Source organism: Vulpes vulpes, chromosome 10, assembly GCF_048418805.1.
Source record: "Vulpes vulpes isolate BD-2025 chromosome 10, VulVul3, whole genome shotgun sequence".
In the NCBI taxonomy this organism is placed as follows: Eukaryota; Metazoa; Chordata; class Mammalia; order Carnivora; family Canidae; genus Vulpes; species Vulpes vulpes.
The window spans coordinates 88,618,726-88,636,643 of NC_132789.1; the positions used below are offsets into that span (position 1 = coordinate 88,618,726).

The 17,918-nt window shown below is 38.8% G+C and overlaps 1 protein-coding gene across 31 annotated transcripts in view; it reads left to right on the forward strand.

Moving 5' to 3' along the window:
• Positions 1-17,918, forward strand: part of TRIM2 (tripartite motif containing 2) — a 170,468-nt gene that overhangs the window by 114,258 nt on the left and 38,292 nt on the right. For 15 of the 31 annotated variants that reach the window (XM_072724866.1, XM_072724870.1, XM_026016581.2 and 12 more), the window contains 3 exons: positions 182-366; positions 3,597-3,834; positions 17,294-17,445. In XM_072724866.1, the coding sequence (XP_072580967.1) occupies positions 233-366; positions 3,597-3,834; positions 17,294-17,445 (524 nt within the window). In that variant the 5' untranslated portion in view covers positions 182-232. Of the gene's footprint in view, positions 1-181; positions 367-3,596; positions 3,835-5,941; positions 6,084-17,293; positions 17,446-17,918 lie in introns of those variants that run through there. The other 16 variants (XM_072724878.1, XM_072724868.1, XM_072724871.1 and 13 more) reach the window with 3 other exon arrangements.

Here is a 17,918-nt window from a genome sequence, read left to right on the forward strand (position 1 = left end):
TTGACTTCCAAAACAAACAGCCATCTCACCACATTCCCTCGCCAGCATTGAGGGCTGGTTATGGTCCTGTTGAGGTCACAGCCTGGACTTTCTACCTGGATTCCTAACACAAGGCCTGTAGTGAAGGACCAAGGATTGATTTGCACTTAGAAGTTACTATGTATTTCTTCCTGTCTAACAGCAGCAGCGTGCAGGATCCAAGACAGTTGGCCTCCCATGTCAGTGGTCTAGGATGGCCAGTGAAGCCACCAACATCCCAAGTCCTGTGGTGCGCCAGATTGACAAGCAGTTTCTGATTTGCAGTATATGCCTGGAACGGTACAAGAATCCCAAGGTTCTCCCCTGTCTGCACACTTTCTGCGAGAGGTAAGCCTTCTTTGTGGTCGGAGGAGAGAGGGTCACAGACTGCTCTCTTACAGCCTTCCGAGGGGTTCTTTCCAGAATTCTGTTACCTGTGGGAGACAGTAAATCTTTTGTGCTTGTGATAGACATCTAGAAATATAATCATGAGTTGCCAGTGATCTACTCTATTTTAAATAATTATATGAGTGGGAGAAAGCAATCCAGTAGCTACCGATTCGTTTCCACGGGACATTGGGAGCATTAAATATTTTAAGATTTAAAAATTGTAAATTTTCCCTTTGTTCATCAAACGATTTTTTCAACCACAGTTCCCTTGTAGAGGATCTTTGGTGAGAGCCAATTGAAAATCTTTAATTTCCTCCCATATAACATATCAGGTAAAATACCTGCATATTGAGAGTTAATTAAAAGCAAGAGCTTCCTCTCAAAGATACTTCAGAAGACATGTACTAATGGTACATTTGAATGTAGGATGTTTCAAATGAAGAAAAAAACTACACATGTGAAATAATTATAAATTACCTGAATATGCAATTCACTATGTGTGAAAACACATTTCTTTATCCTTCTTGAATAGTTTTTTCCATTAAGTTAATCAGTTATCAGAATACATCTTTACCTTATTTAACTTAGCACACAAGCAATTAACCATATAAAGTTTATTAGTAAGTAATGTGTTTATCTGTGGTCTAATTTAAATATTTCCCTGATAAGGTCATATTTTTTTCTTAAAAATAAATATGGTGATTGTGTTTTATAGCATCTTGTTAAATACATTTTCTATTATTAAATATACATAATTAAAATCCTTTAATTCTTTTTTAATGCTTTAATTCTTGTTATAGAATAGGAAATTATTATTTTAAATGGCTTCAAATCAATGCTAATTACATGTGCCATCAATTTAATATACATTTGTTAAAGTTGATTTACTTTGAAAGATCTCTATTGCAACAGAATAACCACATCTTGGTGATGACAGAGTGAGAAGGTGGATTTGTTACTGGTCATTGTAGTGTTTTATTTGTTTGCTTTTTAAGGGGCTATTTTGGTGTGTGTGTGTGTACAGGGTTTCCTTTGTTTTAGGGGTGGTATATAGGGCACTAGCACTTTTTACTTTATTCACTATATACTTTAATATAAGTACTTCGTAATTCGTATTCCAAAAAGACTAAATGGAGAGTGATTTTTTTCCCACCTCATCTAATGGGTGTAGCTAACACATGAATACCAGCTAAGTGTCCCTCTGTCCCTGAGCTCACCTGGTAACATCATTACCTGATTTACAGTAATTAGCCTCTTTATATACAACACTGAGAGCCACTCAGTCTGATCTTGCAGAGCTGCCTATCTCCCCGTGTTCATTGCTCAGACAGGCAGTCGTTTGGCTCCCATTTACTTGTTCTGACAAGTAAGAAGCAACACTTTTGGGTTATTCTGTGTCTGCTCCCAGCCCTCTCGGTTGGGTCTAGCCCCATCCGCTTCTGTTCCTCCGTCTAATGGCCAGTGGTGGAGATTTTTCAGCAAGTCTCTATGGGATGCATGGAATGAGTATTGATAAGGTCACTCTGGTTGCAAAATGGAGAAAGGTTAGAGGATTTGATGGTGGGTGACAGTGTATAGAACTACTACAGAAACCCGAGAAAGGATGGTGTAAATCAGATGGTAAGAACTGGAAACGTTAGAAGGTATTTAGGAATCTCCAGCCTCCAGTGATGGGTTGCATATGGAAAATGAAGGACAGTAAAGAAATTACTGTTTTTGACATGGCTCCCAGTATCTACTTTGCCTAGATGTATGGATGGAGGTTCTGTTCATTGAGATGGGAAGAGAACCGAGTTTGAGGGAAGAACAAAGCTTTGGTTTTGGACATGTTGAGTTTTAGGACCTGTGAGACATCTAAGAGGAGATGCCAAGAGAGCTGTTGGTGTAGTGGCCAGAAGCTCAGAGGAAACATCTGTGGAAGAAATAGAAGTGTAGGAGTGTTGTGCTTATGACCATGCATGTGGGTATGATGTTCCTGGGAGAGAAAGGTGCTAACAGCCCCTGTACTGGCCCAGTAGAAAAGATAGAACAGACAAAAGAACCAAGTGAGTGTGCTGTCATAGACAAGGGAAGAAGGATTGGGGGGGGGGGTGCAGTGGTTTGATGAGTGCTGCCAAGAAGGATAGGAGTGAAAAATGTCTATTATCTGGATTTAGATGCCCTCAGTGACCTTAGCAAAAGCTGTTTCGTTTCCGGTATTGATTCAGCGCTAGCTATTTCTGTGACACAGGAAAGTCAATTAACCTCCTTGATGTCATTTTCCTTATGTACATAGTGTGGGGAGTGAGGCTGGATCTGAGGTTTTCGAAATCTGCTTGGCGGAGCAACAGGGAAACATTACGTAGTGTAATTAAGTAGAGTGTAGGTTCTGATGCCCTGTTAGCTGGGTTCGAAGTTCTGTTCTGCCCTTGACCGCTCAAGTTCTGGAAACAAGCGACTTCGCTTTTCTCTGCCTGTGTTCCTTCATGTGTCTAGAAGTACCTACTTCATAGGGTTATTGCAACTACTTTGAATCCAGCGAACAGGATATATGTAAGTCATTATTAGCAATGCATTTTGCTAATTTAATTAATTAACTGTTGAGGAGAGCGAGATCATGTTGATGTGACTCTGGGTGTTCTAGTCCTGCCACAATTACAACATTTTCACTGGGATGTGCTTCTAATATCTGAGATCTGCTTATGCTTTTGTATGCAAAAAGCATTTCAGCACTAACAGAAAACTTTGACCTGTTTCTTCCCATTAAAAAAGTCCACAAATCTGTGAACATGACACTGGTTGTCCTAGACCAATGCTTCACCGTCTTTCATGTGCATCTAAGTCACCTGGGGACCTGATTCAGCAGGCCAAGAGTAGGATCTAAGATTCTGCACTTCTTCCAAGCTCCCTGGAGAGGCCAATGCTGCTCAAGCATGGCAGGCTCCACGGAACACTACCAAAGTCAGTGACGGTGTTCTTTTCCTTGAGCATAATCATTTGCCTGAGCAGTTGACAGGGCCAGTGTGAGCACACCTTACCTCTTGGTTGCTGAAATCTTATTTTCCTAGAAAAGGAGACGACAGAGGGAGTTTCTACAAAGTAGCCCGTGGGTGCAGAGGACATGTGTGGTACCTGTAGAAAGAGGTGGTCGTGCCCTTGCTCGGGAGCCTGCTGTGTTGACAGCCCACCTGCTTCTGCTTCCGCAACAGGTGCCTGCAGAACTACATTCCGGCCCACAGTCTAACCCTCTCCTGCCCAGTGTGCCGCCAGACCTCCATCCTGCCCGAGAAGGGGGTGGCCGCACTCCAGAACAACTTCTTCATCACGAACCTGATGGACGTGCTGCAGAGAACTCCCGGCAGCAACGTTGAGGAGTCCTCCATCCTGGAGACAGTCACCGCTGTGGCTGCGGGCAAGCCTCTCTCCTGCCCAAACCACGATGGGAATGTACGTGAGTGGATTGCAGACTCAGCCTGGCACCCCGGCTGCTTTGATTTGGGGAGGCTTCGGGCAATCAGAGGTTATACACTGAAACAACTCCACCTGGAAAATGAGTAATTAAAAGATATTTTTAACAGCACTCAGAATATTTTTCCTGCTTACTTGCTCTGATCAAAATCATTTAAATAAGGGATCCCTGGGTGGCTCAGTGGTTTAGCACCGCCTTCAGATCAGGGCATGATCCTGGAGTCCCAGGATCGAGTTCCACATTAGGCTCCTTGCATGGAGCCTTTGCCTGTGTCTCTGCCTCTCTCTCTCTCTCTCTCTCTCTGTGTGTGTGTGTGCATGTGTCATGAATAAATAAATAAAATCTTTAAAAAAATCATTTAAATAATAAAATAAATCTTCATTGAGTCTAATAGCACATATTATTAGTTTCCCCGGGAGAGCAAATCCATGACTGTTTGCAAAGTAGGTATTCTTTGACCCACATAAACATCTGTAGAGTAAATTATGGATAATGATTCAATAATAGATAAATTCTGAAAAAAAAAAAAAAAGATAAATTCTGCAAATTGAGAATGATTATTAAGATGTTAATTAGAGTTTTTTATTTTTCTTATGAGGGAAAGTTTTCTTGTGCTCCATTAGGCCCCAATCCTTCATAATAAATAGAATTTGAAGATGTGTGAATCCCTGATAATAGATTATAGATTATGAATTTCAAACATATTTCCTGCTACTGGCAAGCATAATAACTATTATAAACTTAGGAGGATCTGTGTGTGCCATCAATTCACTGATTCATAATAGCTGTGTCCCCTGAAGAGGCAGTGTTGCATAAGAGCACTGGCTTTGGATTCTGACTGCCTGATTCAAATCCTCCTCTTCAACTTACTCTCTGGGTCAGCTCTGGCAAGTTTATTAAACTCTGTGTCTCACATCCTACTCTGCAAAAAAGAAGTAATAACAGTATTTACTACATGGGATTACTTGGAGAATTAAATGTTTAAGTCATATAAAGCATTATAGTAATCTCTTGATAAATGTTAGCTATTCAAATTATTTCTTATCAATGACTTTATTCATTTTTTTCTTAATGATGGCTACTTCACAAGTATGAGAAACTGCTTACAGTATAAGACCCAGGTATAATAAGCAAGATATCAATTATTATTTTTAGAGCAAAGCAATAATTATTAGCCATAACTATTACTTATTTGCTTCATTTCATACCACTCTCTCTGCCCACTACACTGCAGCCTCATGGCCTAGAACTTGGCAAGTGGTTTTCCACCTTGGGGCTTGACTGTTCTCTATGCCTTCTGCTTTGAATGTTCCGTGTTCCCTTTCTCTGTGACTAGCTCACTCTCATCCTTCCTGTTTCAGCTCAGATTTCTTTTACACAGAGTAGTCTTCTCTAACTGCCTATCCAAGGCAAACCACCTCTGTCTGACACCCAGTTACTAGCCTTTACGTCACTTTCTTGACTTCCTTCATGGCATTCACTGTGCTATGCTTGCCTTCATCTGTGAATTTGTTGACCAATTGACCTTCTGGCTTTATTTTTTTAGAAAGTGAACTCCAGAAGGGCAGGGACCATGTTCACCATTATATTCCTAGCACTAAGCACAGTATCTCCTGCATAGCAATGTAGACATCAACAGAGACTATTTATTCTAAGCTTGCTATAACAAGGAATCAGCCACCATATCACTTATGTTTTGGCAGAGACTCAAGGGCAGGCAGAGGAGTGGGAAAGCTCCACAGCAGACAAAGGGAAGGTTTTAGGGATGCTCTGATCCCTAATCCCTTCCCATGTTGGCATGGGGAAGCTGGGGGTGGGCTAATTGATAGTGGAACATCCTATGTGATTGGTTAGGAGTATGTATTTGGTTTTCTCCAGTTGATATTAAGTGGAAGTGGGGACAAAAATTAGAGAAGCAATCAGTAATCAGTTCCTAGCCATTTGGGGCCAATTGTTATAGATGTTATTGTTTTGCTTTTTGGATTAGTGAGGGATAGTAGTCTGGCTTCTTACAAGTAGGAAGTAGTAAGCTGGCTTCCTGGCTTGTTTATTGTAGATAAAAGATATGCTTTCCTTTTCTGACAGGTTGTGGGTCAGAGTTCTGTTTTTTATATGTGACCTGGCCTTGTCCGTTTGTGAATGCAGTCTCTTAGAAGTCAGTCAGTATATATATGTTGAATGAACCTGCCAGACACCATGCTTGACTTTGTACACACCACTTGGCAAAGTAGGTATTAATCACCTTCATTTTATTTATTTATTTATTTATATACTTGTCTATTTGTTTTTAGTTACTTTCATTTTATAGATGAAGAAACTGAGGTTTGAACAGTTTAAGTCCCAAAGCTGGTTGACACATCATAAAAGCTAGACCAGGAAGCATAAAACCTTGAGCTTTTGAGTAGCCAAAATAAGAGAAACATTGTGGATTACATATCCTTAATTATTTAATTGAAAGCACATCAGGCTGTCTATAACCATGGCTTTATAGGCACTGTACTCCAAAGGAGAATGACCATGTAAGTTTAGTGGAAGGAACTTTAAAAGGTGCCTTCAGTTAGTTTGAGTGTTCTTCTTGTGACCATCTCTCACATTGGCTCTTGCTGAGGCTGTCTCCTCCTAGAGCTCACATTCTATTTTTTTTAAAGATTTACTTATTCATGAGAGATACAGACTGAGAGAGAGAGAGAGAGGCAGAGACATAGGCAGAGGGAGAAGCAGGCTCCTCACAGGGAGCCTGATGTGGGACTCGATCCTGGATCCCAGAATCATGACCTGAGCTGAAGGCAGGCACCCAACTGCTTAGCCAGCCAGGGTCCCTAGAGCTCACATTCTAAATACTAGTCTGGGAGGATGTTTCTACCAGGTACAAGAATTCTCTCTCTCTCTCTTTTTTTTTTTTTAAGATTTTATTTATTTATTCATGAGAGACACACAGAGAGAGGCAGAGACACAGGCAGAGGGAGAAGCAGGCTCCCTGTGGGGAGCTCGATGTGGGACTCCATCCCAAGACCCTGAGACCATGACCTAAGCTGGAGGCAGACCCTCAACTACTGAGCCACCCAGGTGTTCAGCTTCAAGAGTTGTCTTAAAGTTAGTCCAGGCATGGAGCTCTCTGGAAATCTGATTTGATAAAGGAGTAAAGTTTTAGGGATATTAAGAGATCTCCTGTAGTCACTAGTCTAAATTTAGAATATGGAAAGCAGTCTCATAGAATGAGAAATATTGACAAATATAAAGATTACATCAATAATTACAGGTAAGAGTGTCATGAATTCAGTAAACAGCTTGTTATCTCAATGTAGTGAGAGCACAGAGATGGGTGCTGAGGGTGGGAGCAAGCTGAGCTGAAGAATACTGGGAGGAGCCTGGAAAGGTAAATAGGGAGAGATTGTGAAAGCTGTGAATATCATTGAGAAAGTGTTTGACCTAAATTCCGTATGCAGTAGGGAAACATGAAAATTTTTTAAGTAGGAGATGAGTATTTCCCTGGCCTTATAGAGTAGCAGAGATGGAAGGTTGCAACAACAATTTTGAGTTTATTGAGTTGTCCAAATAAGAGATGCAAGGGGTAGGAGAATGACATCAAAGGATCTGGAGAAGAGAGGATGAATTTCAGAGAAGAGAGTACACTTTCACTTGAGAATCTGCCTCCCACAAATAAAAAGGCAAGATGCTAAAAGCTTTTCTACTAAGCTATGAGGATTATGAGAATTTGAGCAATTAAAATTGGTCATACACTAGGTCACAAAACCATCACTATTTTTTCCCTTTGTGGAGGTGGAGTTCCTGTACCACAAGGCACTAAAATTGCATTAGTAACATACATTGTAGAAAAACCCCAGATCTTTATTAAGAACTCATAATTACTTAATCAAAAAATTGCAAAATTAAACTATTTACAACACACTGAAAATGAAAACTTTATTAAATGTATAGGATGAAGTCAAATCTATACTCAGGAAATTTTAGAGGTTTATTTTCCTTTATTTAGAAAAGAGTTCAAAATGTTAGGGAAAACAACAAAGTAAATATATGAAACCTAAGAGCAAAAAAAATAATAAAGCTAAACTTAGTTTGAAAATAATAAAACAATTGAGTTAATAAATCTAAGAAGCTGATTTTTTTTAATTAATGAAATAATCTGACATCTGATAAAACAAAAGGGAAATGTAAATACATCAAATTAGGACTAATAAAGAAATACCAGTACGGGTAAAAGGAATTTTTTTGAGATTTATTTAGTTATTTGAGAGAGAGCGAGAGAATGTGAGCAAGGAGGGGAGGAGCAGGAGAAAGGGAGAAGCAGATTCCCTGCTAAGCATGGAACCCAATGTGGGACTCGATCCCAGGACCCCGGGATCATGACTCAAGGTGAAACAATAGTCATACACACACTTAACCAACTGAGCCACCAGGTACCCCTAAAAGGAATATTTTAAAATGAGTAAATTAATGCTATGTGCTAAAGGTTAATATACTGAAAGTCTGAATGAAGTAGATGATTATCTAGGAAATTGAAAGTGATCAAGAATACCTGAATAGATTGAGAATTTTGAAGGAAACTGGCAAAACTTAATTTGAAATTGAATTCCTCCAAACCTGTGTAAAACAAGTATGATCCATAGAATGTATATTCTGCATTATAAGAAAGATAGAGGGATGCCTGGGTGGCTCAGTGGTTGGGCCTCTGCCTTTGGCTCAGGGCCTGATCCTGGGGTCCTGGGATTGAGTCCTGCATGGGGCTCCCTCCCTGCAGGGAGCCTGCTTCTCCCTCTGCCTCTGCCTCTCTCTGTGTCTCATGAATAAATAAGTAAAAAAGAAAAGAAAAGACAGAAAGCTCCCCAATTCACTCAAAATACACTTATAACCCTAATATCAAAATTTAGTGAAGACAGAAGAAGAAAACTATTAATCAGTTTATGAAAGTAACTGTAAAATTCTTTTTTAAAAAAAGAATGGGGGCACCTGGGTGGCTCAGCAGTTGAGCATCTGCCTTTGGCTCAGGGCGTGATCCCAGGATCCGGGATCGAGTCCCACATCGGGCTCCCTGCATATGGAGCCTGCTTCTCCCTCTGCCTATGTCTCTGCTTCTCTCTCTCTGTGTCTCTCATGAATGAATAAATAAAATCTTAAAAAAAAAAAAAAGATTGTATTTATTTGAGAGAGAGAGAGATAGAACATGAGCAGGGGTAGGGGAAGAGGGAGAAGGAAAAGCAGACTCCCTCCTGAGCAGGGAGCCTGATGCAGGGCTCAGTCCTAGGACCTTGAGAGATCATGACCTGAGCTGAAGGCAGATGGTTAACCAACTGAGCCACCCAAGCACCCCAAAAATAACTGTAAAATTCTTAATTAAAATAACCCAGTGGAATGCATGGGTGGCTCAGTGGTTGAGTGTCTGTCTTCGGCTCAGGTCATGATCCTGGGGTCCTGGGATCGAGTCCTTGCATCAGCCTCCTGCTCCCTCTGCCTATGTCTCTGCCTCTCTCTCTGTCTCTCATGAATAAATAAATAAAATCTTAAAAATATATACAATTTCTTACTATGTAAGAATTAAGAATTAACGAAAATTAGGAAAATCACAAAGGAAAATAGGCAAAGAACTCAGAAAATTCACAGAGGATACAAAATGGCTAATTATAGTCTGAGAAAAAATGTCAAGCTTTACAAATAAACCTTTTCAAATTAGCTACAGGTTTTTAAAGATAATAGGCAGTGCTGATGGGGATATGGGGAGACATTTTCGTATGCCGTGGGCGGGAGGGTAAATTGCTCTTCAGAAAGTTTATGTCAATTTGTCAAACTGTAATGAGTGTTTTATACAACTTCCCATCCTTTAATTCAGTCATTCCACTAATAGAAATATTTCTAAGGAGATAGCTGGAGAAGAGAATGAAGATAGAAGAATGTTAATTGAAAATTTTGTGTTATAGTAAAATTGGAAATAATCTGAATGTGTGATATTAGGGAAATGGTTATTTTATTGTTAAGTTCATATAACTGATTATTGGGTAGCCATTAAAACTGATGTAGTGGTTACAAGTAACATTTATGCCAATATGTGACTATGCTTGTGTGTTTATATAGACTTTTGTTTTTAATTAATAAGACCACCTGTATATGCAGTATTAGAAAGGAGTAGGATATTCTGTGCCGCCTGAGGGACAAACAATTCCTAAAGATGTATTTCCTAAATACACCTCAGCAATAGAGACCCTTGGATGCCACAAACTGCCAAGCAGAATCTCTCTTGGAGATGCTGATTCCAGCAAAGTTAAAGAATCCTTTACATTAAAACTCTGCCTTGTCTCTCTACCAAATGCAACATATCAAATCCACTAAAAATTAGATCTATCTAGAGTTTGAACCTCCTTGAAGTAGATGACGCTACTTAAAGCATGTTTCAAGTGCATTCTCTCTGCGTGGTCATTATGATTCTTTGGAATCATAAAATTTATAAACCAGCAAGAGGCCTTGGAAATTAACAGCGTGTGACTTGAATCATTCTATTGTTTCATCATAGGTTGTAGGAGTTCACTGCTACTGCTTTGAAACAGGGGGTCCTCATTGCATATTCAAGTCAAATACATGCAATATTGCAGATAAATTGCTGCAGTTAATTGCCATGGGTAAATCTTTAAAAACAATTCAAGCATCTGAAGGTTAATAAAATCAGGTAATTAACAATAAAGCAGGATGTTGTCCTCATAAACTGCCTGGTGGTGATTAGCACATGTGGATGAAAGCCTGTCATTTATTTTAAGTGCTGTGACACTATCTGTCTTCTAATTAAACTGCCATGGCTGCATTGTCCAAATACAAAGAAAAATGGGAATAATGGTCAGTGATTTAAGAGGTTCTGTGCACGTAAAGCAGACATTTGAGCTCATGCCTTGCGGGCCCAGGAACACAAATGATCATTGAACCCTGTTGTGGCTGGCTTGGGCACCTTACTAATGAGGGTGTTAGGAGGTGCAAAGGGGAGATCCTCATTAGAATGCCCCACCACTAGTCACCACTTCCGCAAGCCTCAGGGCAGCTACAAGGCCCTGACCACCCTTTCCACATGTTAGTAATGCATGTGTCTTGCCTTCTCTTGCCTTGTCATCTTCGGGAATGGTGACTACCTGTCAACAAAAATAAGCTAGTCCTGGCCTCTGGCCCATCTGCCCCTGGGAGCACCAACATCATCTCACTTAAGATGGATGAGCTCAGCCAAGTCTCACACTTCACACAATTAACTCTCAGCTTGAGTCAAAGCTGCCAGAACCCGAGCACAAGCATTTGAGAATGACTCGTTGTTCATACTTCAGAATGATTTTAGGGCCTTCGTTTCCTAGAAACACTTAGGAGACCAAACCAAGGACAATTACCCAGGTATGCTGCTATCTTCAAAGACACATTTTTTTTAATTAATGGAAAATTCATGTAATATAAAATTAAACATTTTAACCATTTAAAAGTATATAATTTGGGGCGCCTGGTTGGCTCAGTCTATTAGGCATCTGGCTCTTGATTTTGGCTCAAGTCATGATCTCAGGGTCAAGAGATCAAGCCCCATGTCAGGCTCCACACTGGGTGTGAGCCTGCTTAAGATTCTCTCTCCCTCTATCCCTACCCCCCCTCCTGCTCGTGCTTTCTCTCCCTCTCTAAATATGTATATATATATATATATATATATAATTTTTAAAAGTAAAGTATACACTTCAGTGGTTTTGAGTATATTCAAGGGATTGTGCGAATGGCACCATTATTTCCAGAACTTTCTCATCATGCCACTCCCCATTCTCCATTACCCTAATCCCTGGCAACTACCAGCCTGGATTCCACCTCTACAGATTTATCCATTATAGACATTTGATGTAAATCAGTCACAAATTATGTGCCCTTTGAGTCTGGCTTCTATCACTTAGCATGTTTTCAAAATTCATCTATATTACAGCAAATAGTAGAACTTTGTGCTTTTTTTTTTTTTTTTTTTTTACAGATAAATAGTATTCCATCAGCTGGATATACCACAATTTGTCCATTCATCAATTGTTGGATATTTGGATTGTTCCCATTTGGGGGCTATTCTGAATGATGCTGTGAACATTCATGTACAAGTTTTTGTGTCGATGTATGTTTTCAGTTCTCTTGGGTATATACCTGGGAGTAGAATTCCTGGGTTACATGATAATTCTGTACTTAACTTTTGAGGAGCCACCAAACTGTTTTCACAGTGACCGCAGCATTTTACATTCCCGCCAGCAAAGCATGAGAGTTCTGATTTTTCCACATTTTCACTAACACGTGTTATTAACTGACTTTTTGAGTCGAGCCTCCCTAATTGGTGTGGAGTATTTCATTGTGGTATTTATTTATTTGTTTGTTTATTATTTATTTATTTATTTTTCTAATCTATGTAATTTATTTATTTTTTATGTATTTATTTGTTTCTATTTAAATTCAGTTTGCCGACATATAATATAACACCCAGTGTCTCATTGTGGTTTTGATTTGGATTTCCTTAGTGGCTAATAATGTTGAGCATTTTCTGGATGCAAATTGGCCATTTGTATATATTCTTTGGAGAAATGTCAGTTCAAGTCCTTTGTCAATTTTTGAATTGGGTTCTTGAGTTGTAAGGATTCTTTATATGGTCTGGATACTTCATCCTTATCATATATATATAGCTAGCAAATGTTTTTTCCTATTCTTTTCACTTTGCTTTTTTTAAAACTTTTATTTATAAGCAATCTCTGCACCCAAGATGGAGCTCAAACTCACAAGCCCAAGATGGACAGTCACATGCTCTACTGACTGAGCCAGCCAGGTGCTCCTCTCTTCACTTTCTTGATGGTGTATCTTGGTAGTGCCCTTGGTGCATAAGATTTTATTTTGAAGAAGTACAATTTATCAATTTTTTGTTGTTGTTGCTTGTGCTGTTGGTTCATATCTAGGAAGCCATTGCTAAATCAAAGGTTGTAAAGATTTACTCCTATTTTTTTCTAGGCATTTTATAGTTTTAATTTTTATGTTTAGGCCATTAATCTACTCTGAGATAATTTTTGTATATAGAACCAGGTAAAAGTTCTACTTCATTCTTTTATACATGGATATCCAGTTGTCTTTGCATCATTTGTTGAAAAGACTATTGCAAAAAAGAAAGAAAAGACAGTTTTTTTCTTCATTGTGTGGTCTTGGCACCCTTGTCAAGAATCAGTTGACCATAAATGTATAGTTTTATTTCTGGACTCACAATTCTATTCCATTGTTCTGAATGTCTATCGTTATGCCATTAACATAGCGTTTTGATTACTCTAGCTTGGTTTTGAAATTGGGAAGTCTGAATCTTCCCATTTTTTTTTTCCCCCAAGATTGTTCTGGCTATTCAGTGTCCCATGTGATTCCATCTGAATTTTAGGAACAGCTTTTTCGCTCTTGTGAAAAAGGATGTTTGGATTTTGATAGATATTTCAGTGAATCAAAATTGATACCAATTTTAGGAATGTTGCTATCTTAACAATATTAAGTCTTCCAATTCATGAGCATGGGCTATCTTTCCATTAATTTCCATTATTTAGGTATTCCTTAATAATTTCAACAGTGTTTTGTGGCTTTCAGTGTACAAGTCTTATACCTTCTTGGTTAAATTTATTAAGTATTTTCTGTTCTTTTTCATGCTAGTATAAATGGAATTGTCTTCTTGATTTCATTTTTGGATTGCTCATTGCTAGTATATAGAAATACAGCTGATTTTTGTTTGTTGATCTGGTGTCCTACAAGTTTGCTGAATTCATTTTTTAATAGTTTTGTGTGTGAGAGAGGGGGGGTGTATTCTTTAGGGTTTTCTATATAAAAGATTGTATCATCTCTGAATAGAGAAATTCTTACTTCTTCCTTTCCAAATTGTATGCATCTTAATGCTTTTTCTTGCCTAAATGCCCTGGCTAGAACTTTTAGTACATTGCTGAATAGAAATGACAAGAGTGGACATCCTTGTCTTATACTTTATCTTACACTTATAATGGGTCACCATTAGGTATGATGTTAGCTGTAGGATTTTTGTAGGTACCTCTAATGAAGTTGAGGAATCTTCTATTTCTAGTTTGATAAGTGTTTCTATCATGAAATGGTGTTGGATAGTGTCAAATGATTCCCCCTCCCATTATTCTATTAATGTGGTCTATTAAACATATTCATTTTTGTATGTGAACCACCTTTGCAGTTCTGGGAGAAGCTCCACTTGGCATACTGTATAATCCTTTTAATATGCAGCTTGATTCAGTTTACTAGTATTTTGCTAAGGATTTTTGCATCTATATATTCATAAGGGATATGAACTTTTCTTTTTTGTTAGGTCTTTGACTTTGGTATTGGGGGTTGCTGACCTAATTGAGTTAGGATATGTTTCCTCCTCTTCTATTTTTTTTCCTCTTCTATTTTTTGAATAGAAAATAGGGTATATTGGAAGGATTGCTGTTAATTTTTTAAATGTTTGTTAGAATTCATCTGTGAAGCCTTCTGGCCCTGGGCTTTTCTTTGTTGAAAGTTTTTTGAATACTGATTCAATTTCCTATTATAAGTCTACTCAGAATTTCAGTTTCTTCTTTGGATCAGTTTTGGTAGTTTGTGTGTTTCTAGGAATTTGTTCATTTTTAAAAAAATATTTATTCATGACAGAGAGACAGAGACAGAGAGAGGGAGAGAGAGGGAAGCAGGCTCCTTGCAGGGAGCCTGACATGGGACTTGATCCCAGGTCTCCCAAGATTACACCCCAAGCTGAAGGGGTTGCTAAACCGCTGAGCCACCAGGGCTGCCCAAGAATTTGTTCATTTTGTCTGTTACTCAGTTCGTTGGCATACAGCTATCCCTAATATCCTGTTTGTCAATGTTGCTGATTTTTACAAATAACCAGCTTTTGATTCATTGATTCTCTCTGCTGTGTTTCTATTTTATCTTCACTTTCATCTTTATTATTTTCTTCTTGGTTTGGTTTTAATTTGTTCTTTTTCTAGTTCCTTAAGGTTGAAACTTAGACTATTGATTTGAGATCTTTTTTTTTTTTTTTTTTTTTTTGAGATCTTTTTAAAGTAGGCATTTACAGCTAAAATTCTGCACTGAGTGCTCTCATAAGTTTTGGTATATTGGGTTTTCATTTTTATTCATCTCAAAGTATATTCTAATTTCCCTTGTTATTTCTTCTTTAACTCATTGTTCAAGAGTAAGTCATTTAATTTTCCAGATTCCTTCTGTTACAGATTTTTAATTTAATTCTCTTGTGGCCAGAGAAGATACTTGTATGACTTTTTAAATTTATCCAGACTTTTGTGACCCAATATATGGTCTCTTCTGGAGAATGTTCCATGTGTACTTGACAAAAAATGTGTATTTTGTTATTGAATAGAGTGTTCTATATAGGTCTGTTAGGCTTAGTTGATTTATAGTGTTTAAAATTTTATTTCTTTATTGATCTTCCATCTAAGTGTTCTATCACTAATGAAAGTGGAGTATTGAAATCTCCAGCTATTGTTGAACTGTTCATTTCTCCCTTTAATTCTGTCAGTTTTTGCTTCATCTATTTTAGAGCTCTGTTGTTGGATACATATTTGTTTGTGATTGTTATATCTTCTTGATGAATTTATCATCTAATAATTATATAATGTCCTTCTTTATCTGTTGTAACAACTTTTGTCTTAAAGTCTATTTTGTCTGATATTAAAATAGCCAGTTCTCTTTCTCTACTTCCTGGGTTTTTTTTTTTCTGTATTTTTTAAAGGATGGGGCAGGGAGGGGCAAAAGGAAAGGGAGAGAGAGAGAATCCTAAGCAGGCTCCACACCTAGCACAGAGCTCACCAATCCAGGGCTCCATCTCATAACCCTGAGATCATGACCTGAGCTGAAATCAAGAGTCTGAGGCTTAACCGACTGAGCCACCCAAGCAACCCACTCCTATTCTCTTTTGATTACTATTTGCATGGAATATCTTTTTCCACCCTTTTAATTTTAATCTATTTGTGCCTTTGACTCTAAAATGAGACTCTTATAGCATACAGTTCATTTGTTGAGCAGTTTTTGAATAATTACTTTGTGCAAGCAATTACCTACGCTCTGGGAAAGATAGTTCCTGTGTTCAGGAACTGAAAATCTTATGAATATTTCATAAAATAGGGGATAAATAAAAGTGATTTGGTGGGAGCATTCAATTTGTGAAAATCCACAAATCTTTAGTAAGATTTATGCCATTTTCTGTGTGTGTTATACTTCAAAAAAAAGATCCCTCCAAGGAGTACTTTGTGAATTCAAAATTAGAAGAAGTTATTTTCAGCTGAGAGAATAGGGGAATGAAAGCTTTCACTGGGAAACTGACTTTCAGGCTTTATGTTCTATTTTTACTGACAGTTCATCATTATCAGAATAAGGTGGCTTTATTTTCATGTAAGCAGATGACACCATCACCTCATCATTTTTGCTGCTCCATGATGCCAGTACCAAACATCATCGGAGTTCTTCATGCATATTAACCTCCTGAATTCTCCTAGCAGCCCTATGAAATAGGTTACTATTACTGCCTCTATTTGACAGAGGGAAACATGAGACACAGTGAAGTTACCTAAGTGGTAGAGGGCAGGATACAAATAGCCCAGTACAGCTTATCTCTTGTAGAAGGAGTATCAGTTTTCGAAGTGTGGTCCAGGAACCCTCATGGGTCCCAAGACCCTTTAGGGAGAGGGCAGTCCACAAGATCAAAACTATATTTATAATACTGTTAAGACATCATATGCCTTTTTCACTCTCATTCCCTCAAAAGTGTACAGTGCAGTTTTCCAGAGATAGTATGATGTGTGCTATCATAACAGATTGAATGCAGCAGCAGATAGGAGAATGCAGCTCTCTTCCATAAAGCTAGACACTGAAGAAGATTTTCAACATGGAAAACAATGCCATTCTTTTCACAAAATTTTTTGCTTTGCAAAATATCGTTCTCTTTTGTGAACTGTATTATTCATGTTAACATTTAATGGGCTTATTATTGCTTTTAAATAACTTAGTAAATACTTGACATTTTTGTTTCAATTTTTAATAGAAATACCTATAGATACAATTCACATAAATAGAAGTACTTTGGAGTTCTCAATAATTTATATAGAGTGGAAGACTGTCCTAAGATGGGAGAGTTTAAGCATCACAGCCCCAACCTGTTCTGTTTTAGGGCAGGAGCCACAGAAAAGCTGGTTTTGTGATGACAGCAGCAGCTTTGGAGTCTGACCCACCTCCGTTGGAGACCTGGTGCCTAACAGTTTATCCTTCCTTTTCTTCTGTGCCACTGGACATCCTGCCTCCATCCTGGGAAGGCCACGAGAATTAAGGGACAGAATGCCTACCCAGGGCCTAGTGCGTAGGAAGCATCGATTAGTGGTATGGAACCTGGGATTGTTTTTGTGTTACCTGCAGGTGATGGACTTTTACTGCCAGTCTTGTGAGACCGCCATGTGCCGGGAGTGCACGGAGGGGGAGCATGCAGAACACCCCACGGTCCCCCTCAAGGACGTGGTAGAGCAACACAAGGCCTCACTCCAGGTCCAGCTGGACGCCGTCAACAAAAGGTGCGCACACCGCCCTAGACTCCCCACCGGCTGTGCCTCACGCTTGGCCTCCGGATCTCCTCTCAGTTGGATAAGAAGTTCACGCTGAGTAAATTCTCCTTTGATTGGGGGTTTGTAGTCATAAACAAGTGAGTGGTAAGGGTCATCCCTTGCTTCTTGGTAACATCTCAACTACCTTCTGTTAAGAGCAGTGGCGTCTTTTTAGTACCTCAGGATGATTAAATGAATAAAATACACTTGAGGAGAATGCTCGCCGATCTCTGAAATTTGTGCCCTGAAACCAGGCTCTCTGAGGAGCTTTACTTAGCTGCGCTTCTTGACATACACAGGACCACTGTGTTGACTGTCACTGGCTCGTCTCTGTTTGAGCCCAGCAAAAGGGTACTGACCAGCGATTGCTCAATTATCTTTATGTTTCCCTGCTTCCAGGCTTTCTCTTTGGCATGGAGATGGGGGAATAGAGCAGCTGTGTC